A 23,769-nucleotide genomic window follows, 5' to 3' on the forward strand; every position below is an offset into this window, starting at 1 on the left:
TTCCTCTTACGAGGCCGATAGTGGCTAGAACTCGTAAACCGCTATTCAAAGGACAAGTTCAGTTCCGATTTACAAATGCAACGACTTTGCTGGGCTGAAAACCGTAAATTTACAACCTTTTGTTACACCTCAAGCGATAATAACTTAGATTATTCAATGGAAATGACAGAAAAATCAAGTGAACTTTGAGGCTTTTTTCCGTGCACACCAGGAAGTAATTCGTCGATCACAGAGTTGCCAAATATACCTTGCCTTGTTGCCAAATCTCAGTTGCAGTACTAGCAGGAAGAAGACGAACCAATGTGATCCTACAGCGGGCTGGGAAGTGACCATAATTGGCCTCTCAAAGACGCGGCTGCTACTGCCTGGAAAACGTAATGCGTCTGATTCGCATTTCTGTAACCAGGTTTAGGGACTGGAGCGTAGTTACTAATAATACTCAGAACTGAATGAATACTAAGCATCATAAATCAGTAACTGTCTTAGATGTTTTTATATTTCTTTCGTAACTGTACTCAAAACTAAGAAACCCATTCACGGACGTTTTCGTGCCTTACCGATAGTCGAGCACACCAAACAAATAAAAGAAAAAAAAGAATGTGTGTGTGTGCGTGTGTGTGTGTGTGTGTGTGTGTGTGTGAGAGAGAGAGAGAGAGAGAGAGAGAGAGAGAGAGAGAGAGAGAGAGAGAGAGAGAAATAAAGATAAAAAACAATGCGAGAGACGGTAAAATATTTTTGTAAAGAAATTGAATATCGGTATGTAAAGAAATCTTTCATTAAAATAACACATACCACATCATTACGAATTGTCTTATTCATGATCTATGTAACACGTATTAATCCAATCTAATCTAATCATATCATATAGATGTCTAGGCATGAGGAGTCATGAATTACCGAAATTTTCACCAATATCAGTAACCAAATCTAAACTTGAAAATAAAAGACAGGAGTTTTTGTAATAAACCGGGACACCTATCAAGACCATTTCATCCCTGTTAACTAACCACGAAAGATGTCTGATATACTTCCATTCAGAAGCAACAAAGTGTGTATGCTTTTAAAGATGAAGTGCATGGTATGAAGTTCTGTGACGGAGGTATGAACCCAACACGTAATCGGATTGTTAACTAAGTAAAATCAAATGTTACGTATCGTTTTTTCTTACCAGCTGCTAGGTGTTAGAATCTAAAATAAGGATACAAATTTTTGTACCTGAGCCACAATCGAACCGTACTCCTATCGTTCTTCTTTATCGTCCACGAATATAGCTTAAGTATCAACTACTTACTCATCAACAGTAAGATGTATGCGTGTTTGACCAGAAATTGTTGGCAACACATGAGGAGACATTAAAAATACACGTTAATTTTCACTAGCAGGCTGGTGTGCACGTGATAGGGCTTCAAATAAAATTATGAATATTTTTGTACAGGATCAGGAATCGGACCCACATACTTACATGCTTACCTATGGAGGAGACCTAGAGAAGACTGCAATCTTGGAAAAAGGAACGCAATGATTGAACTATATTGTTCCGAGAGATTCAGGTCCTCGAATGAGGAGATACGAATACGAATCATAGTCCAGCACCAAATTTTTCAACGTCGCTAGTTCAATCAAATACAAGTAAAATAAGAGCCCTGTTCCTTTGAATGGCTATCTGTTCATCTAATAAAATAAAATTTTGTAATGTAAGTAAGTTTACTGGCGACAGTATTTCTATTTACAATGACCTCCGCCTACGTCATTTCCAGGACCAAACCGTCTCTGTCCACTTGGGAATGGAGGAACGTGATGTTTAATGCGGATTCTGGATTATTACGTCTCTCTCTTGAGGTTACCAGAGGTAAAGTAAATCTGTTGGTGCCTCTTAAAAGTAAATGCCTGAACCCACGCATTTCACTTGTGATAGTTCGTTCCACCAGACCATCGTGGCCACATTTCCCAGCCCCAGGAGTGTGCTGTAACGGATTATGTGCTTAGCTTACAAAATTAGTCACTGTGCAAAATGCGAGTCTAATAAATGATTAAGTAGAAGCAAGCCACTGACGCGGAGATTATGCTATTCTCACGTCAGCAGGATGCAAAGACTCTTCTAAGCATCATAGCCTCGATGTGAAGCCATTTTGAAATTTTCACTAATTCAGGAAATTTCTTAATTCGAGAAAATCAACAGTGAAGTGTGAAGTTACCCGATAATTCAATTATTACCGTCATTATTACTATTCATTTTCTTCATACTGCTGCTGGAACACATGTGCTTGAAGATCATTTAATGCCTTTTGGTCATTATGGAAGAAGTTTCCCAAGAACAGGTTCTTTCCCTGTCTACGGAATCCTTTTCATGTTAATATCAAACTTCAGCAATTACTCGTAGATTGCATTAAAATTAAAGTAATTGATGAAGACGTTACTTGATAACAAAAACGCGCTGCTTTTCTTCATTTACTTGCGCCTAGAAATGGCAGTCGAATACTGTCAAACCATAAGCCAAGGGATCTTACCGCCTTCCGAAATAAGTCGCTGTCAGTTCTTCCATATGATTTGGTCGACGTGACCTGTTTCAAGTTGTGTATGACAGAGAATGATTTAGAAAATCAATTGTTTTCCTTTGCAATAAACAGAATGATTTTCATTCTAAGCTATCCAAGTTCAAAATTTTCTGAATATTAGCTCAAATTTAATATTCGCTTCTATAATGTAGGAATGTATTTCACAGTTGCAAAACCCGCATCCGACTCATTGTCCTTACACTTAGTCGCTGACCATAAATTCCAGCTCAGAGTGACACCAGTTTAAGTAACCCAATGTAGCGAAGACTGTTTCCCAGTGCTCTTTCTCATCGGAAAATATGCAATTCACTCATTGGGCTCCATGAGTACACTGTAACAGTAATTTCCGTGTGTATGCAATGCATACGGATTGTAGAATTCAGTGGTGCTCTCTCCTCCACTTCTGTATACAATATGCCTGACCTAAACGGGCCCTTTATCATTACAGGCCCTGGGCGGTGCAACATCATACTGACAACCGTAATGTGCTTATACTGACCACCTCACTGTTCGTTTTACCTGATTTTGTAATCATTTAAGTATAACAACATGACCTTCCATTGGGAGACATTTCGTCCCCCTTTTCCTCGTGTGAAATTTGTCAGTAAGCTTTTTGCCTTCCAACCAGCGAAATGCGGCAGAGTACTGCCGGTAAACGATTCACAAACCACGATTTAATGCCGTTAAGACGATTTCTTTAAACACTGGCGTAGCTGAAGGAATTTAGTTTCTTCTTAAATCGTCTTATGCAGCAACGTTCACAGATATCTCAAATAGGAGAAGCTCTTTATCCAGGTACGAAGAATGTAAAACAAACTTCCCACAGTTCGTGTCAGGTTGATCTTTTCGTCTAATAGCACTGCGTAAGTATTTTGTCTAAGAAGTATCACAAGTAGTGTTCCTGTAGCTATGGGAATCATTGGTTGAAAAAGAGTTTAACACCAGGGGGTACAGCACTGCTAAATATTCAAAATGATTTTCAACCTAAGTCTGAGTTCATCCACAAACTGAGGCGTATTTATAATATTGAAGCTAGACTGTGAATCCTTGTCTTCCTTGAGTGGGCATCGGAAGGCCTTTACACACACGTATACAATAAAATGATGCCTTGCAGAAAATAAAGGCGATACGCGTATGACACTAAATTTGTGTTTTATTCAGTTGCTGTCAGACGGTCCATAAGTAAAAATTATCGATATACCGTAATACAACTTACTTGTGTCGAGCTACCAAGAATTTTGATGTGTAAAGGTTTTCTCTTGATTTAGTTACACAATTTTTCTGGAAATTCGCAGCCCCATAAAATAAATCAGAAAAAATCTCGCACCCGCTGTCCCGTACCACTGTTTGGACTGACGACTCATTGAGCCGTTGCGACACGAGATATGGGCGGTACCAAGGGACTACGGACACACTGCTAACAGCACGCCACTCTAATCATGGTGTTTGTCGCTCTGCCTCATATTGCATCGTGAAAGGTAATGAAAGTTCTCACTTATGTGAAGAATAGCATTTCTTTAGCCAAGAAACTGAATTTTCTGTCTCAGTGTCTTAGATTATATGATGATTATATAGCACGAGTCATTCAAATGGAAAGGGAATATCAAGTACATTTAGCGAGTCAATTCAGTACCACACGCGGAAGTGATTGCACTGTCGCAGTGTTACCAAACGTTTGTGACGATGTTGCCAGTTCTCAGCTGTGCTGGAAACAGCTCTGTATCGTTGTAGAAGGATAATCCCGTGCTCGTTTCATAGGAAGATACAGAGAGGAGGCGCGGAGTTTGGTTAATATGCAGCGTTTTCTCCTACCCGTTGTGTCAAACATTCAGGTGTGCAATCTTCCATCACGACTACAGTTTCCCACAAAATATATACGATTAAAACACTTACCTTGTTACTTTGTGACAAAAGATTATTTCAGTACAATAAAAAGTCTTTGGAAATCAACTACAAACACTTTGCACCTCGAAATCGATTGCATGTATGTGCAGTCTTGTGATTATAGAAGCAGAATTTAATGAATTGCACGAGAATGTAGAAAAATGTTGGTGCGAATGTAAGCTGTAAGAAACATAGTTAACTAATTATTCTGTACCACGTAATAATCAATTCATTTGAAAATTCAGAAGAGAATAAACTAAAAATTATAGCCATTAAGACAGAAACTAAAGTGCAGATGCGGGCACTGTGCAGATCTGCGCTTTTTCATCTTCAGATCTATACAAATAATGTATACTAACCAGGGTATTCATTACTTTCGTAATGTTTCCCCCTTGTTTAGTCTTCTAGTGATGAATTGCATCCACACCCATGAGTCTGATTGTTTCGTTGTATCCTTCCATCTACTATCTTTGTGTGTTATTGTTCGGTGTTCAAAAAGCAAAATATTATGCTTGCTCCCACGAGGTATTAAAACGAGGTCCCAAAAAGGCTAACTAATTATAATCAAAACACAGTGTGACGCCAATTTATCTGTCGTCATGGTGTTAAGTCGAGAGAAACAGTTTCGTGTTATTGCCTGCATCACCGGCATCCCGTTGTCGTCTTCTCTTACTGAGATTTTCATATTACCCTGAACACAAGACGCCGACATAAATGTGTATATTCTCTGTGACGAAACATCCCATATTCCATTTATCCTGATCCATTCGCTACATGCATCGGCAGCAACGAGTGATAGGGAAGCTGTTGTGAGGTGACGAATAACAATAAAAATGATAGTAATAACTCATCAGTAATCAAGGGTGTTACTGCATTACAGACGATTAACAAAATAACCATGAAAAGCTGAGTGTTTAATTGGCCCACTGCATAGGTGTTCTTACCACTTTGTTACTGAATTCTGTTCTGGTTGTTTGCAGAGAGAAAAGAAAGAACCCTGTAGCCACACATATCGCCGGTACAACGAGATATTACCTATCAACTATCCTTGCTTTACATCACGAGACGAACATGGCGTCACCGAGCTGATATTTGAAATACATTACTGTTTTCTCTCTCTGTCTCTCTTTTTTATTTTTTGAGGAAAGCATCAAGAAGCGCGAATAATAAGCAAGTAGGCATATAACCTGTTAAGTGTTATTTTCACTGGGATACATAACGCAAAATCACAATTTTTAAGTGTATTATTGCGTAATTCCAGTTATACACAGTCTATTCGTGAGCTTGCTCGCATTCAGTGGGGTGAAACCTATCACAGAAGCAAGCAATACACAAATATTTCTTACACCATGCACATCACACAAACGAAATCTCGCTGCACTGACGTATTGTCCGATATATTGCAGGGGGAAACAAATCTGATTCATGTTGATAAATACAGCGCTATCAGATATCAATTTGGATGCGTACCAAGTGTATGAAAGTATATCTTGAAATACGCAGAAAGTCGCATGGAGGTATTCGATTGAAACATAGCCATGACCAAGACTGTAACTGGGGTCGACAGCATCGTCGTCTGCCACCTTGACAACTCGACCGGTGACAGTGCTCGGCCGGTTACTTACTTTTACTGGTATCAAAGCTACAGCATGAAAGCACAAAAATGTTAATAATAACCCGAAGATCATTAACTTTAGAACCCATAGAAAGTAAAGTAGTCATCAGTTGGAAGAGTAGTTTGAACACCACAGTGCTTTAATAGGCGCGGTCTTGTTGGAGGTGGTATGCCGTTGCTTCCCCCCGACCTTTGAGTTGACTTACCTAGCCAGTTAATAAGGGAACCAACAGTTAAACGTAGTTTTCGGACCGCAGTGCAACTCGGCATTTTTCACATCAACAAAAGCTGCCTGACGGGAAATAAGTGTAAAATGGCACATAAAAATCGTGGACTTAACGAGGAATTGAACCTGAGACCTTCGCATCCGTTCTCTAGCTCTTTATCACTTTGCCGCTATGCAGCTACTACTGTGGTTTCTTATTAGCATTAAAATTAAGAATCTCTCTTTTGTGCCTTGCGTTGGCACCTGCGCGTTCCTTAGGAGACATTACTTTTGGGATTACCCTCCTTCCGATGCCCACTCAAGGAAGACAAGGATTCACAGTCTAGCTTCAATATTATAAATACGCCTCAGTTTGTGGATGAACTCAGACTTAAGTTGAAAATCATTTTGAATATTTAGCAGTGCTGTACCCCCTGGTGTTAAATTCTTTTTCAACCAATGATTCCCATAGCTACAGGAACACTACTTGTGATACTTCTTAGACAAAATACTTACGCAGTGCTATTAGACGAAAAGATCAACCTGACACGAACTGTGGGAAGTTTGTTTTACATTCTTCGTACCTGGATAAAGAGCTTCTCCTATTTGAGATATCTGTGAACGTTGCTGCATAAGACGATTTAAGAAGAAACTAAATTCCTTCAGCTACGCCAGTGTTTAAAGAAATCGTCTTAACGGCATTAAATCGTGGTTTGTGAATCGTTTACCGGCAGTACTCTGCCGCATTTCGCTGGTTGGAAGGCAAAAAGCTTACTGACAAATTTCACACGAGGAAAAGGGGGACGAAATGTCTCCCAATGGAAGGTCATGTTGTTTTACTTAAATGATTACAAAATCAGGTAAAACGAACAGTGAGGTGGTCAGTATAAGCACATTACTGTTGTCAGTATGATGTTGCACCGCCCAGGGCCTGTAATGATAAAGGGCCCGTTTAGGTCAGGCATATTGTATACAGAAGTGGAGGAGAGAGCACCACTGAATTCTACAATCCGTATGTATTGCATACACACGGAAATTACTGTTACAGTGTACTCACGGAGCCCAATGAGTGAATTGCATATTTTCCGATGAGAAAGAGCACTGGGAAACAGTCTTCGCTACATTGGGTTACTTAAACTGGTGTCACTCTGAGCTGGAATTTATGGTCAGCGACTAAGTGTAAGGACAATGAGTCGGATGCGGGTTTTGCAACTGTGAAATACTTTCCTACATTATAGAAGCGAATATTAAATTTGAACTAATGTTCAGAAAATTTTGAACTTGGATAGCTTAGAATGAAAATTTTTCTATTTATTGCAAAGGAAAACAATTGATTTTCTAAATCATTCTCTGTCTTACACAACTTGAAACAGGTCACGTCGACCAAATCATATGGAAGAACTGACAGCGACGTATTTCGGAAGGCGGTAAGATCCCTAGGCTTATGGTTTGACAGTATTCGACTGCCATTTCTAGGCGCAAGTAAATGAAGAAAAGCAGCGCGTTTTTGTTATCAAGTAACGTCTTCATCAATTACTTTAATTTTAATGCAATCTACGAGTAATTGCTGAAGTTTGATATTAACATGAAAAGGATTCCGTAGACAGGGAAAGAACCTGTTCTTGGGAAACTTCTTCCATAATGACCAAAAGGCATTAAATGATCTTCAAGCACATGTGTTCCAGCAGCAGTATGAAGAAAATGATAGTAATAATGACGGTAATAATTGAATTATCGGGTAACTTCACACTTCACTGTTGATTTTCTCGAACTAAGAAATTTCCTGAATTAGTGAAAATTTCAAAATGGCTCACAGGCAGGCTATGATGCTTAGAAGAGTCTTTGCATCCTGCTGACGTGAGAATAGCATAATCTCCGCGTCAGTGGCTTGCTTCTACTTAATCATTTATTAGACTCGCATTTTGCACAGTGACTAATTTTGTAAGCTAAGCACATAATCCGTTACAGCACACTCCTGGGGCTGGGAAATGTGGCCACGATGGTCTGGTGGAACGAACTATCACAAGTGAAATGCGTGGGTTCAGGCATTTACTTTTAAGAGGCACCAACAGATTTACTTTACCTCTGGTAACCTCAAGAGAGAGACGTAATAATCCAGAATCCGCATTAAACATCACGTTCCTCCATTCTCAAGTGGACAGAGACGGTTTGGTCCTGGAAATGACGTAGGCGGAGGTCATTGTAAATAGAAATACTGTCGCCAGTAAACTTTCTTACATTACAAAATTTTATTTTATTAGATGAACAGATAGCCATTCAAAGGAACAGGGCTCTTATTTTACTTGTATTTGATTGAACTAGAGACGTTGAAAAATTTGGTGCTGGACTATGATTCGTATTCGTATCTCCTCATTCGAGGACCTGAATCTCTCGGAACAATATAGTTCAATCATTGCGTTCCTTTTTCCAAGATTGCAGTCTTCTCTAGGTCTCCTCCATAGGTAAGCATGTAAGTATGTGGGTCCGATTCCTGAACCTGTACAAAAATATTCATAATTTTATTTGAAGCCCTATCACGTGCACACCAGCCTGCTAGTGAAAATTAACGTGTATTTTTAATGTCTCCTCATGTGTTGCCAACAATTTCTGGTCAAACACGCATACATCTTACTGTTGATGAGTAAGTAGTTGATACTTAAGCTATATTCGTGGACGATAAAGAAGAACGATAGGAGTACGGTTCGATTGTGGCTCAGGCACAAAAATTTGTATCCTTATTTTAGATTCTAACACCTAGCAGCTGGTAAGAAAAAACGATACGTAACATTTGATTTTACTTAGTTAACAATCCGATTACGTGTTGGGTTCATACCTCCGTCACAGAACTTCATACCATGCACTTCATCTTTAAAAGCATACACACTTTGTTGCTTCTGAATGGAAGTATATCAGACATCTTTCGTGGTTAGTTAACAGGGATGAAATGGTCTTGATAGGTGTCCCGGTTTATTACAAAAACTCCTGTCTTTTATTTTCAAGTTTAGATTTGGTTACTGATATTGGTGAAAATTTCGGTAATTCATGACTCCTCATGCCTAGACATCTATATGATATGATTAGATTAGATTGGATTAATACTTGTTACATAGATCATGAATAAGACAATTCGTAATGATGTGGTATGTGTTATTTTAATGAAAGATTTCTTTACATACCGATATTCAATTTCTTTACAACAATTTTTTACCCTCTCTCTCATTCTTTTTTATCTTTATTTCTCTCTCTCTCTCTCTCTCTCTCTCTCTCTCTCACACACACACACACACACACACACACACACACACATTCTTTTTTCTTTTATTTGTTTGGTGTGCTCGACTATCGGTAAGGCACGAAAACGTCCGTGAATGGGTTTCTTAGATTTGAGTACAGTTACGAAAGAAATATAAAAACATCTAAGACAGTTACTGATTTATGATGCTTAGTATTCATTCAGTTCTGAGTATTATTAGTAACTACGCTCCAGTCCCTAAACCTGGTTACAGAAATGCGAATCAGACGCATTACGTTTTCCAGGCAGTAGCAGCCGCGTCTTTGAGAGGCCAATTATGGTCACTTCCCAGCCCGCTGTAGGATCACATTGGTTCGTCTTCTTCCTGCTAGTACTGTAACTGAGATTTGGCAACAAGGCAAGGTATATTTGGCAACTCTGTGATCGACGAATTACTTCCTGGTGTGCACGGAAAAAAGCCTCAAAGTTCACTTGATTTTTCTGTCATTTCCATTGAATAATCTAAGTTATTATCGCTTGAGGTGTAACAAAAGGTTGTAAATTTACGGTTTTCAGCCCAGCAAAGTCGTTGCATTTGTAAATCGGAACTGAACTTGTCCTTTGAATAGCGGTTTACGAGTTCTAGCCACTATCGGCCTCGTAAGAGGAATGCACACCACATACCTCTTCGCTATCTGTGTGGTGACGCGCTGACCTCTGGAAAAGCGTCTGTTATGGTTCGCTGAATGTTCGCTGAATGCAACTTTTTTACCCGTTCATTGAAAGAGCTACAAGCAGTCATATCAAACATCGATAAGGAAATCGCAAGAAAATACTTTCAGCTCATAGTGCAATGGTGAAAACTTACAATGCTGCACAACAGGTAACGCCTCTTTCCGCTGCTGACAAGCAAATTTAGGGTCTCTAGGAATACATAACTTTATTTATGAATTGCTACATTTGCAAACCAAAAAGAAAGAAAGAAAAAAAAATCGAAATCTAAGTGAGTAGTAATTTACTGAATCGTGCCGATAGAGGCACGCTTGTGTACAGATACTCAGTTTTATCAAAACAGACTTTCGGCATAAGGTTATTGTGGGTAGTTTTTTTCATTTCTTATAATACAGTTCACAATTTTCGTAAGGTTTCTTTTAGTGTTGTTAAAAAAATACTAAACATGAGAGAGAAAATCATCATCAACGGTATATGGCAATTCTCTGAAGTTATCTATAACAGTCTGACATTGCACATGCAGTTTATTGATTACATGCATATAGAAAATTTGTCCTGTGTTAAAACTGTCAAACAAGGTTTGAAGAAGAATAAAAGGCCACTACCAGACGACAGCTAATGTAGAAAGTACTTTTCTGACTATTTTGGCATGATGCGCTCTCCCCATACATAATACAAAAGTTGCGAGATGCATCTGCTGCCTGGCCATCTATTAAACCTGAAAAGAACAAAATGTCGCAGACGTTAGCCTTTTTTCCACAAGCTGATATTTTGGGTTGAGAATTGAAGGGAATTATGTTCAAATTTCTATTAAATTGGTAACTTCAGCAGACAGCAGAACTGCATTGTAAAAAATGTAGCAGCGAATGTAATAGAACTCGCGACGTCTTAACTACGGTACGTGATACTCACCGTGACGCTACTAGCTGTCATCTAGCTACAGCTCTTCCAGAAGTCAACAACAGTTCCTCCAGAATTCCCGCATTCCACAGTTGTGAGATAATGCACATGGCCGGATCTAGACTTCTCAGAGGCAGACAGTTACAGCTTTTCTTGTGCACTGCAGGACATTTTGAAAAAGCAGATTGCTCAATAGAGTAGCTCAAATGGAAAGAGACACATTCTATTTATATTCCTGCATCCTAAACTGTTGGCAGTTCTGTGTAGGTGGCAGTTACATGATTTTATTTCGGTGATGACAAAATAGAGTCGAATGTATGGAGTGGGTAGCCGAGGCAGCTAGTTCGTGGCGATTCGGTCAATTAAGTAAATGAATGTACTGAAAATGCTGCAAACCACTACAGGGGGCCTGTGTGTCAGAATTCTCATCGAGTGTGCCGCAACAGTGTTATGATAGAAAAATGAGTCATACAGGAGATGATTTCGTGGTCTGCTGGATTAATCATACGGTCCTAAGATGAGGGTCCGCGTTCGATTCCAATTTCTGCCCATAATTTTTAATGGGGAGAGACAGATTCTATTCCCTTCTGGCTACGCCAAGTGAAGATGGTATAATGGCATTGTGGTCTGAAATTCACATTAAACATGATATTCCTTCTCTACCAAGTAGACGTTAGGTTGAACCACAATGAAGTCCGGAGTGGCGAAATGTGGGAATTCTATCACCAGCAACCTTTCTTATACTAGTTATTTATATCTAGTGACGAAACAAACGCTATGTCGGGTCACAGGACCCCTATTCCATCTTTTATTTGAGCTTCTGTATGTCGATAAAATTGGTTCTGAACTTGGAATGCTACTCAGACCGCCCTTAACGCGGAATTTGATCCCGTCGTGACAATACAGCTGGACTACAATTTGTTGTTTGTTCAAAACTGCAGATTCCTCAACATCTCCACATATTGCGCGTGAATGGGTTGGAATGCTGGCCCGGCACTAAAGTTTTCATTATGTATTATCAAGCTCTAGCATGAGAACAACTATCTGCTTGTGGACAATAATTTCAATGTTTAATGCATTTTCATTTGTTGTCAACACTAACGATATCTGACATTATTTACCCCCAGTGAGACACAGAACCATTTGAGAGATCACTGTAAGTTCAAGGATGTTATTCCGAGCTGTTAGTGGAGAAAAATTCTGTAGCTGATGTCTCTTTGTGTGTAGTCAACAACGGTATGTGTGGGGTTCGGTTCCCAGTCAGCACTGAACACTTCGTCACATTATTTCTAATTCAAACATGGTCACATGCCGCTGCTGATGTAACAAACCCATATTTAACGTTCGTTTTCTGTAGAATATAACAGCGATAGGTTCCGGGTTGGAGTCCTGAGAAGGTAAAAATTAATGTTTCGTCTCGTCATTTCAGTTAAAACATGTAGCTACTGCCGAGAAAATCCGAGATGTCACAGTTGATTGTGCTTCGATAACAATCCAATTAGGTTCTGGGTTCGAATCCCTGTCCAACACAAAGCTTTAAATCACGGCATTTCAAGTAAGTTACTTGTGAAGAAGCAATATTTAACATCTCTCGTAGTTCGTTAACAGGGACAATAGATGCTGGGTAGGAATTCGCGTCCGTTAAAAATGTTTACATTATGTAATTTAAAGTTGATATTTGCTAACTGATACTGTCAGGTATGTCACTCTCTGTATGCCTAGTCAGGAATGACTCTTAGTTTCCCTCAGTCACGAAACGTTAGTCTGCATGACCTGGGTTTGAATCCAAATGCAGAACGAGACGGTTCGTCGTGTCATTTGAAGTTCATACATATTCTCTACTAGCGGCTCGTGAATAACTTGAATTTTTAATGTCATTTTGTGTTAAATAACAAGTACAGTATGTTACTTTGAAGAGGAAATCATGAACACGACGAACTTACTACGTGCATTACCTATCTGACGTAATAATGAGAGTGGTAACATTTCAGATATGTCATTTATTGCAATAAATGTGAGCTTACAAGCCTTAAGGACAGTGTTATCTGTGATAAGGTGTTCCCTGATATTTGTAGTATCGTGGTATTACATCTTGAATTATTGCGATACAGATCCGAGTTTTCCAGTGGTGACTTGTTGGAGCAATTTTCAATAGTCAAACGACTGTACCAAAGAGCGATTAGAGGACCTGCTAGACAGCTGCTTTATGTGGGTTGCATGTGAATCAGGCAAAATGCAATTCAGGTCGTTCGGATACTTTTGAGCACGACTGTACACTGAGCCGTCTGGGGAAACTAGAACAATTCTGTGGAAAATACTGACAGATGTCTAGTACTGTACAAGGTCCTACCGCAATGGACAAAGATCACGAAAGCCTGCAGACTTGTTTATTATTAGGAAATCTGCAAGTATTACATTGCAGCTGTTGATACAGTTGCATCAAATCATCTACAAGTTGCTTGAAATTTTCTCTATCGGAGTTTCTCAGAAAACATTCTTAAAGGATTTACACGTTATTTTCACCTTTCCATTTAACACTAATTCCAACTGAACGTCTTTAGAAAGTTATCTGATCTGTGAACTGATAAATACACATGCTTCATCGACGCTGAGCCGCGGTACTTGTGACGGATGTGAATTTAGATATAAAACTTTTATAATAGTCTTCGTAAGCCCCGTTCTTATATACTGTGTCGAGGGAAAACTTTACTTAGCTCTATCAGTGACTTATGCACAACATGTACTCATGCACAACATTTCATTTCTGGAGTAAACGACTGCATCTTAGACCATCTTTTCTGCGAATAGTGTTTGCAACAAGCGAAGTTTTCACCTTGTCATTTACCACATAGGGAACAACAGCCCAGCTGTAGCCGTAATATTACTGTAACTTGAAAAATCCTCACAATTGTTCCTTGCTATTTGAAACAGCATATCAGGTTACCTTCCATTAGGAACGTGGGTGCACTCAACGACTGTTTTATGACTTTCAAATGATAGAGCACAGCAATCAGTCATCTTTTCCTTGCAGGTTTTATTCGGCAAATCTAGATTTCTGGTAGTGCCTAGCTATTATTAATGTATTTCATAGTATCATGTTTTACTACGTCAGTCACCTGTTCTTCGGGCTTCAGGCTTCTGTCAGAAGCACGAACATCAGAGGACTAACGTACTGCAACACGCATTGACACTACGAAATGCATTGATAATGGATAGGGGCTACCAAAAATCTAGATTTGCCAAATAAAACCTGCAAGGGAAAGATGACTGATTGCTGTGCTCTATCATTTGAACTGAAGCAACGTACTTGTATCAGAATGTTTTTCATAACTGTAAATGTCCCTTTTTTTGTCGTTAACATACGTAATAGGAATGAAAGGAAACTTGTTACCATGGTGCATAAAGTTTCTACTCCGAGGCGTAGTGTCGATGAACAGTCACCACTGGCAAGACTGTGCATCATATTCAGCGCAACCTCCAGATCATCTGTGCCCATGTAGTACGCGAGGATACCTTTAATGTACAAGAATTTGTCGAGTCCCTTACTTCTATTGAGACATACGGATAGTATCACAGACACTTCCACTGTTTTGACGTCATAAGTTCTGTCTTATTTTGAGGATATTCCGGATCCCTGATCAGATTAATAAAATTCCCTTGTGCCTGAATAAAAGCATTTTTTTAACCATCAGGTGTGTACAGCTGCAGCAAGTCACCTATACAAAGTAATACTGCCCTTGTGTCATCTTGCAAATCAAGGAATTACTGAAGGGGAGGCTGCATCTCATGGATGGGACGTTGTTTGATCTTCGACTGTGGACTCATTTAATTCCAAAGAAAATATTTGCGGACGTTTAGGTACATTCAAGCTGTTTCTCAAAAGGTATTAGGTATTAGGACGTACATTAGCTTGTGTAAATCTTGGTATTGTTATTTTTTTGGTAAGTCCTTTGTTCGTTATGGTGGCCTCACAGAAATAAGACCGAATGTAAGAATCTCTTTTATTAACAAACATATTAATCTTGTTTGGTCGAAATATTACAGCTAACAGCTTTGTCTCTAATGATCCAGCATAGAATTTTTCTTGTTGCGAAAGGAAAACAAGTAGTCACTTACATCGACCAAAACAAATGCTTGATAAAGACTTGTCAGTTTCGCAAAAAGGTAATTAATGATCCTTAAGTCACTTAAAATGACAACAGTCAATCAAAGACCACAATGAACTCTTTATGATGACTTGACTTTTACTTTCTCTAACAAGAAAATTAGTCTTTAGTTCTTAAGATGAATCCTTAGAAATAATATCTCGAAATAAAATCTCTTATGTGTAATTTATCTGCCAAACGCAATCTATACACTTGTGAACATATGTAGTGTGTTTCAAAAAGATCGAGTGCTCCAGGTTAACTATGTCGAATTTCATTGAGCAAACACGCACAGAGACAAAACGAAAGTAGCAGCACGAAGGAATTAACCGAATGGGACGGAACTCGGCAGATGTGATGTACATGTACAGACAAACAAATGATAACAGTTTCAGAAAAATTGGATGATTTATTCAAGAGAAAGAGCTCCACAAACTGAGAAAGTCAATAACGCGATGATCCGTCTCTGGTCCTTACGGAAGCAGTTAATCGGCTTGGCACTGATTGATAAAGCTGTTGGTTGCCCTCTTGAGAGATATTACGCCAAATTACGAGTATATCCAATTGGCTCGTTATACCGTCAAAATGCCGAACTGTTTGGAGGACCCTGGCTATAAAGCTCCTAACGATTTGCACCTGGTGGCCAAAATTGGAATTAGTTTTCCCCAGTGTAAACCAATTCGGCATTAAAGCATTAGAATTTAAACCAAGTTTCGTTGCCATGTGATAATAACAGTCCACACTGGACCTCTGTGAGTAGCTGCACTTAAATTACAACCATCCAGTACCTGAAAGTTTGGAGCATCGTAACGGGATAACCCTGTATAGTATATTAAATGAAATGTTGAGCCTAAAATGAAACTATTGGTGTTTGGATATTTCTGTAGTATGTTAATGTCAGACTATCTTCGTTGTTGTTGTCTTGGTCTTCAATCTTAAGGCTGGTTTGATGCAACTCTCCATGCTACTACGTCCTATGCAAGTCCCTTCATCTCCGAATAACTACTGCACCCTACATCCTTCTGAATCTGCTAAATGTATTCATCTATTGACCTCTCATGTCTTGGCCTCCCTCTACTGTTTTCATCCCTGGCCCTCTGAGATTCACTTCACTTCGTGACCCCTTGATGTATCAGAAAGTGTCCTATCAACCGATTCATTCTTTTAGTCAAGTTTAAGCACAAATTTCTTTTCAGTGCCTTCTCATTAGTAAAGCGATCTACTATCTAAAATTCAGCATTCTTCTGTACCCCAACGTTCCAAAGGTCTCTGTTCTCTTCTTTTTTAATCTGTTTATCATGTTTCAGTTTGATGGCTACACGCCATACAAATGCCTTTAGAAAAGACTTCCTACAATATCTATATTCGAAGTTAATAAACTTCTTTTCTTCAGAAATGCTTTTCTTGTGATTGCCAGTCTACGTTTTATATCCTCTGTACTTCGTCAGTGGCTTTGCTGTCCAAATAATAAAACTCATTTACAACTTTTTCTTAATCTAACTCCCTCACCATCACCTGAAATATTCGATCACATTTCAGTATTTTCGATTTGCTCTCATATACTCCTTTCAAGACAATCTGTTCAACTGCCCTTTCAGGTCCTTTTCTGTCTCTGACAGAATTACAATGCCATCGGCTAAACTCAGAGTTTTTATTTCTTCTCTATGAACGTTAATTCCTTCTTCAAATTTTCCATTGTTTTCCTTTACGGCTTTACTGCTGCCACACTCCTTTTTCAACCACTGCTTCCCTTTCATGCCCCTTGACTCACATAACTGTCGTCTGGTTTCTGTGAAAGTTGTAAACAGCCTTTCGCTTCCTGTATTTAAGCCTGATACTTCCAGGATTTCGAAGGGAGTACGCCAGTCAACATTGTTAAAAACTTTCTCTAAGTCTACAAATGGTATAAATGTAGGTTTTCCTTTCCTTAACCTTTATTTAAGTCTCAGAGACAGTGTTGTGTCATGTTTTCCTCCCTTTTGTCCAGAAACCAAACTGATCTTTCCAGAGGTCGGCTTCTACCAGTTTTCCCATTCTTATGCAAGGAATTCGTGCCAGTATTTTGCAGCCATGATTTATCAAAGTGATAGCTAGGTAATGTTCTCATCTGTCACCACCTGATTGTTTAGGGATTTGAATTATTACGTTCCTGAAATGTGAGGGTATTTCACCTGTTCATACATGTTAGGACTCGCATTGGGGATGACGACGGTTCAAACCCGCCTCCGGCCATCCGGATTTAGATTTTCCAAGATTTCCCTAAATCGCTTCAGGAAAATGCCATGATGCTTCCCTTGAAACGGCACGGTGATTTCCTTCCCTAATCCAGTGGAACGGATGACCTCATTGTTTAGTCCCTCCACCCAAATCAACCTACTAACATATTGCCCACCACAATTCTTACCGCAACTATTTATTCCTCTGTTATTTCTGCTGTCCACACTGGTTCGCTAACTTTTGTTAGCTACGTTCTTGTAATATGTCTCGCAAATTTTCCCACCTATTTGTTGTGAGAACACGTTAACTGTAGCTGGTTTCGTAAATTGGTGTGTATATGTGTTATACACCAGGGCGGGGACGAAGATCTTCCATGTATTTTTTGTACATAGGGATACAACTGGAAAACGCACGCACTAAGTAAAAAGAAATTACTTACAAAGCCGCCTTTTCTCCGCCCCTAACCACCACGTACACACAAATAGGATTAATGGGATTTAGTCAAAAGATGAATAGCTAGAGATACGGTTGTCAGAGTGAGCATGCGGACGCTACAACCTATAATTAGATAGCGCTGGACCAATCGCCGCTGCCAGGGTTATCGGGAAATCTGTGGTTGCCACCAGCTATAAACGGTAGCCGATGCGGGAATAAGCGCACTGGGGCTTCCGGGCAAAGAGAGCGATGGTGCCGACGAGGACTCTGCTGCTGCTCGCCGCCGGGCTCGTGGTGGCCCAAGCGGCCGCCGTGGGCAACCGGTCGGCCATCCGCATCAAGCGGGCAGACGCGGTCAACACGTTCCCCGACGGCTTCATGTTCGGCGCAGCTACGGCAGCTTACCAGATCGAGGGTGCCTGGAACGAGGACGGTGAGTGGCCACTAGTTAGCCCACGGCTTCACGCGGCATTTCGCACCAATAATGATTCTCAGTGGTGTTGCAACTTACACCACTGTATGAATAAGTTATCCCCACATAAGAGAACAGTGGGCTCCTTGGAGATAGAGTGTAGACCTTATGCTGAGAGGTCACGCGACTCTCCACTGTTGACGTCATAGTTATCGGTGGTTATATATATATATGATCAAAGGTATATATATGAGCAAAGGTATCAGGCGTCCCCCAGGGCTCGCTGTTAGGTCCTCTGCTCTTTTCGTTGTATGTAAATGATGAGTCTTCAATTTTGTCCTACTGCAATGTACGTTGATGGCATCCAATTGAATCTTCGAGCAAAACCAATAAATCTGGAGAAAGATATTGAGAATCTTAATACCGATCTGTGTGCACAATCACAATGGGCACAGGGTATAGCTCAAACTATATCTAGAGACACTCACTGGTCACTGAGTGTCTTATTAGCTGTCGATGAGGACATGCTTCTTAAAGAAAACCATCGTACAGAGTTATTATTGTGAGAAATTGTTTACTTGCTAGGCTGGCCTTAAAAGAGCAAATTACTTTTGTTCAAATCATGGTGTAACTTTCCTACCGGTGCCTGGATAGCTTTTATTTAAATATTTAACCTGATGCTGTGAAAGTCATCAGGCCCTCTCCTACCTCCTAAGCTTGATAACGGCCATTGACCGAAACTATCAGCTAATTGGGCAAAATAAATAACAGCTGAAGGTTTTGCCATGAATTTTAATATTCTAGTCTCATTAGCCAGATTTACCAGTAATTCCTACCATCGTTAATCGTAAATGGGACAAATACCAACTCCTCTCCTTCAGCAAAGAATCTAGCAGCAGTAATGCGAGTGGACCATTGAATCGGACTAAGCACACAACTACAATGTGCAAGAAGGGATCACCATCTCTCCAAGCCTTAAAGAAATATAAAAAACTAATCCTTGTTGATCTGTGAAAGAAATTTCTACAAATAATTATACTTCCAATTATTGATCTCAGCGATGTTACCCTGCAATGCCTTTGTCAGGAAAGTTCGCTGCGCCTGGAACTATTTATAAATGGCTGTGTTCGCTATATCTTTAATGTTCGACTCTTTGATTTTATTTCACCATCATATGCACAGCTAGTCTGTGTGCAGACACAGACATATACACGACCGCTGTCTTCTCCACCGTCTTCGGAACGTACACTGTTTCTCATATCTCTCTTCGGTCTTATCGACATGGCAGAAATACCCGTTCCCATCACAGCACTATCCGTTATGTCCCGTTCCATCGTTCAGTCACTTTCTCGAAGTTCTTGGCATTGCCAGGAACTTGACTCTGGAATGTCTCCTCGCATCATATTAGTGGACTGAATAATATCTCCACCTTCAAAAGACAATTAGTGACATATCTACTGAAGTAACAATACGGGTTACCATTCTTCCTGTACCCGCTCATAACCCTTGCACATCCTTTTTCCAACCAGATCTTCCTCTTTCTCTCCTTAAATTTCCTTTCCGCAGTACTCGCCACAACAGAAATCATCTACCTGTACATCTATAAATTCATTTTTTTGCACTATCATTATTGTTATTATTGACATTATTATTATTATTATTATACTATTATCATAATTGGTGGTACTAGCTCCAGTACTACAAGTACTGCCGGAACTAACTTTATTAGTTTGTAATACTGTTTACTCACATTGCCACTTCAGACGCTCGTATCATTTTAATATTGTTTTTATATTAAAATTGTATTTCTTAGGGAACTGTGATGTAGAAAAGATATTGTACGTGTGAAACAATAGTCCGATGTAGGAGAAGGCCTGATGACCTTCACCGCATCAGGTTAAATATGTAAATAAAAGGTATCCAGGCAACAATACTGGGGACACTTTCAATGAGATGTCTGAATAACTTCGGAGTAAAGAGCCGAAACCAGAGAGGGTAGTGGTTCTGGACGCTAGCGTCTAGAGTGAAGTCGACATTACTACTCATTCCCTTGGGTTGATGCCACTAAATTTCAGGAACGTCATTATCTACAATTCATTGTCTCGCAGATGCTGCTTTATGACGAAACGTTGTCACGTTACGTAAACATTGTCTCCTAACTGTTGGTCAGACAGCGAGGTCATCGGTCTCATCGGATTAGGGAAGGAGGGGGAAGGAAATAGGCCGCGCCCTTTCAAAGGAACCATCCCGGCATTTGTCTTGAGCGATTTAGGGAAATCACGGAAAACGAAATCAGGATGGCCGGACGCGGGATTGAACCGTCGTCATCCCGATTGCGTCCTAAATGTTCCTCTACTGTCCGCAGTATACAATGCTGTGAAAAGTATTCGTATTCTTCTGCATTTGGCGTTTTCTTAAGCACCAGAGGCGGACCACACACTACCCACGAATACGTTCCCACACCGTAACACCACCTCCTCCGTACTTTACTGCTGCCAGTGCAGATCATGGTAGGTAAAGTTCTCCAGGCAATCGCCATACCCTCACTCTTACAACGGACCTCCACAGGGTATAACGGCTATTCAACACTCCAGGTCAGTCGTTTCCAGTCATCCACAGTTTAGTGGCGTCGATGTTTGCACCACCTAAGCATCGCGCAGTACTGAGTGCAGAAATGTGTGGCTTTTGTGAGGCGCTGTTGTATCCCTTTAATCCATAAGAACGGTCGTTGTGCAATTTGGAATGCGGATGGTACATTAAAACTCGAGAGTGATTACTTTCACTGATTTAATGCGATTCTTACAACCACGCTCCGCAATGCTCTACTGTCAGTGCATGAGGTCCGCTGTGGGATGAAATGTCTGTGATGGATTTGTTCTTCAATCCACGTTCCAAATCATTGAGCTCTCCTGACAGAGCCACTCTGTTGTTAACGCTTCTTTACATGCTGGCAGGTCTCTCTCTCGTGACTTCTCCTATTATTTTTCGCATTACATAGGGGTGTCCAAATACTACTGATCAGATGGTGTTGTCCCCAGACTAAATTTCCAGTATAGGGCGGGATATGCATGAGTCTTAAAGTGCCAAGGACATTAAAACTGCGTGGCTTACTGTGACTGGCGGGAAATTGCTTGACGTGCTGAAATATCCAACCATACTCAGCACACTCTGTTGCAAAGTTAAAGTCAGTCTGAAAACAATCCCCTAAAATATGTGAAAGTCATTTCCGCAGTATCTTCTGGGAGTGCTAGTTTGCAAGCCATGTAGGAGAAAACCTTAAAAAAAGATTGCAAAGTAAGAGAGAGGTACTGGGCGGCTCATGAGTCGTGCTTGAACAATCGACTGAGTAGAGCACCTGCCCGCGAAAGGGGGATAGGTTACGATCCAGTCTGCGCCTGCCTTACATGTGCAGATCGCATGCCCGGATCGAGAGTAACAGTTTCGAAGAAACAAATATGCCTGTGAACCCGTGACTGAAGTTCCCGGATTTTTTTGTGTTTGAATGCAGACTGTCACGCGTGTCTACAAGAAGTGATGAACCGTTTGCATGTAATGCTACGTATGAACGGTGACTGTAAAAAGACCCCAACCGACAGTAAACAGAGTCCTGTGTCAGGGAATGCTGCTCTCAGCTAATCCAGGTGCATATCAACCGGTTTCTGAGCGAACATTTCGAACGGAAATGCGTTTAAGCGAAAGTTGGAGCCTGCTACGTCGCAAAACGCCATTGTTCAACGCATCACATAAAGCTCCATGTGTGCAGTGGGACAGTCAACACAGAGACAGAATAGTAACTGATTGGAGACGTGTAGTGTGGTCGAATGAGTCTCGATTTTTCATCTTTTCAAATGATGGAAAGCGTCAAGTGCACAGACGACCAAAACATGCGTTTATTCCGAAATGTGTGGAGGGTGTGGTTCAGGGAAAACTTGGTCCTTCGAAGGGTATTCCTACCATGACTTGAGTCATTCACTCAGGTTACCGTAAAAATTATCCAGCATGTACTCTTTAAGAATCTCGCTGCCGTAACCTTTCCTGTACATCTCCATAATGACCTGTACGCTGCGATACTCCCGTCTTCCAAGGTGACATCAGCCTTGCACTCATAAGTTCCATGTTTGATCTCGACTGAGCGTGGCAGTTTCAAAGAAAGGATGCGTCAGTGAACCCATGACTGAAATTGCCCGATTTTTTCATTTTTGAGTGCAGACTGTCCAAAGTTTACGAGAAGTGTTGTATCATTTGCATGTAAAGCTGCTGGTCTGAATCCCACAAAGATGTCTGGGATTATCTGGTAACTCTAAGGAATCTAATCATCAATGAGTAGCTTCAGCCACATATGACATACCTGAAGAATTGAGGCCATTACCAAGTCTAGAGACACTGGCGCACGGTGTAAGCGTGATGAACCACGGAGATGCCATTTTTTTTATTTCTTTTCATAAATCTGTCAGCTTTCGTGGGTGTTGTCATTGATAGTAGATTCTTTGGAAGGCCAGTGGAACCCTGAAGGTAATCCCAGTAGAGGGACTAAAATATCGAGAACTGAATAACGTGGAAGAGGAATACAATGTGCGAATGTGGCTGGAGGGGTACATAGCGCGAGACTCTTGCAACCTTTACTGACAAAAGCATCATTTTCGTAGTTTTTCATCGCTGTTCCTAATGTTTTCTGTCAGTAGTCTGTGATGTCATAAATGTTAGAAACGGATTTTTATGATTCAATAACAAGGTCTGCAACTTCTTTTCAGCGCTAAGATAACATTCGAAACCAAGGGGACAAGCTCCCCACCTTACAGCGAATAGCTGTTTTTCATAAACTAAAAACATAAAATCAGGTTACAGGTCAGCCAACTCTAGGACTTTTGAAGCGAGAAGCTGTCATACACGAATTTCGTTTTTGTAGCTCTGTTATACATACATGGGCAAGTAAACTTTATCGAAATTCAAATCTTTTCAAACTATGAACTACTTTACTTGGTGGCGGGTGTCAAATCTTACTGTTAGCTGGATAATCCGATAGGTACTATCTCTAATGATCCTGCCGGGCTCAGCTTTCTGAAGAAAGATGTTCTCATTTTATTTTTCAGTTCAGTCTCACCACGTATTTTTTCCATTTATCTTATCATCAGACCTTGGAAAGTTTCATCCTCTTCGAGGTAACTGATATGAAGAATCCCTTCTGTATGGCAGAAATTCTGGTCGTATCTTCTAAGGCAGATGAAATCGCATTTTTTGATGCAAGGCCATGGCTTCCAGCTACAGCTTCGAGATTTTGTTTCCTTTCTGATGTGAAGTGGTGGACTCACTGGTTACATACTTCAACAAGTCGCCGCCCCGAATAAATGCACTCCGTCTTCAGGCCACAAGTGGCCTATCGGGACCATCCGACCGCCGTGTCAAGCTCAGTTGAGTATGCGGATAGGAGGGGCGTGTG

General features: G+C 40.4%; 1 protein-coding gene across 1 annotated transcript in view; it reads left to right on the forward strand.

Annotated features, from left to right (window-relative positions):
- Nucleotides 1–23,769, forward strand: part of LOC126413085 (lactase/phlorizin hydrolase-like) — a 202,511-nt gene that overhangs the window by 122,561 nt on the left and 56,181 nt on the right. Inside the window, exon 12 of the mRNA XM_050082981.1 lies at nucleotides 18,166–18,353. Coding sequence (XP_049938938.1) covers nucleotides 18,166–18,353 — 188 coding nt within the window. The remainder of the gene's footprint in view (nucleotides 1–18,165; nucleotides 18,354–23,769) is intronic.

Source organism: Schistocerca serialis, chromosome 7 (assembly GCF_023864345.2).
Source record: "Schistocerca serialis cubense isolate TAMUIC-IGC-003099 chromosome 7, iqSchSeri2.2, whole genome shotgun sequence".
Classification (NCBI taxonomy): Eukaryota; Metazoa; Arthropoda; class Insecta; order Orthoptera; family Acrididae; genus Schistocerca; species Schistocerca serialis.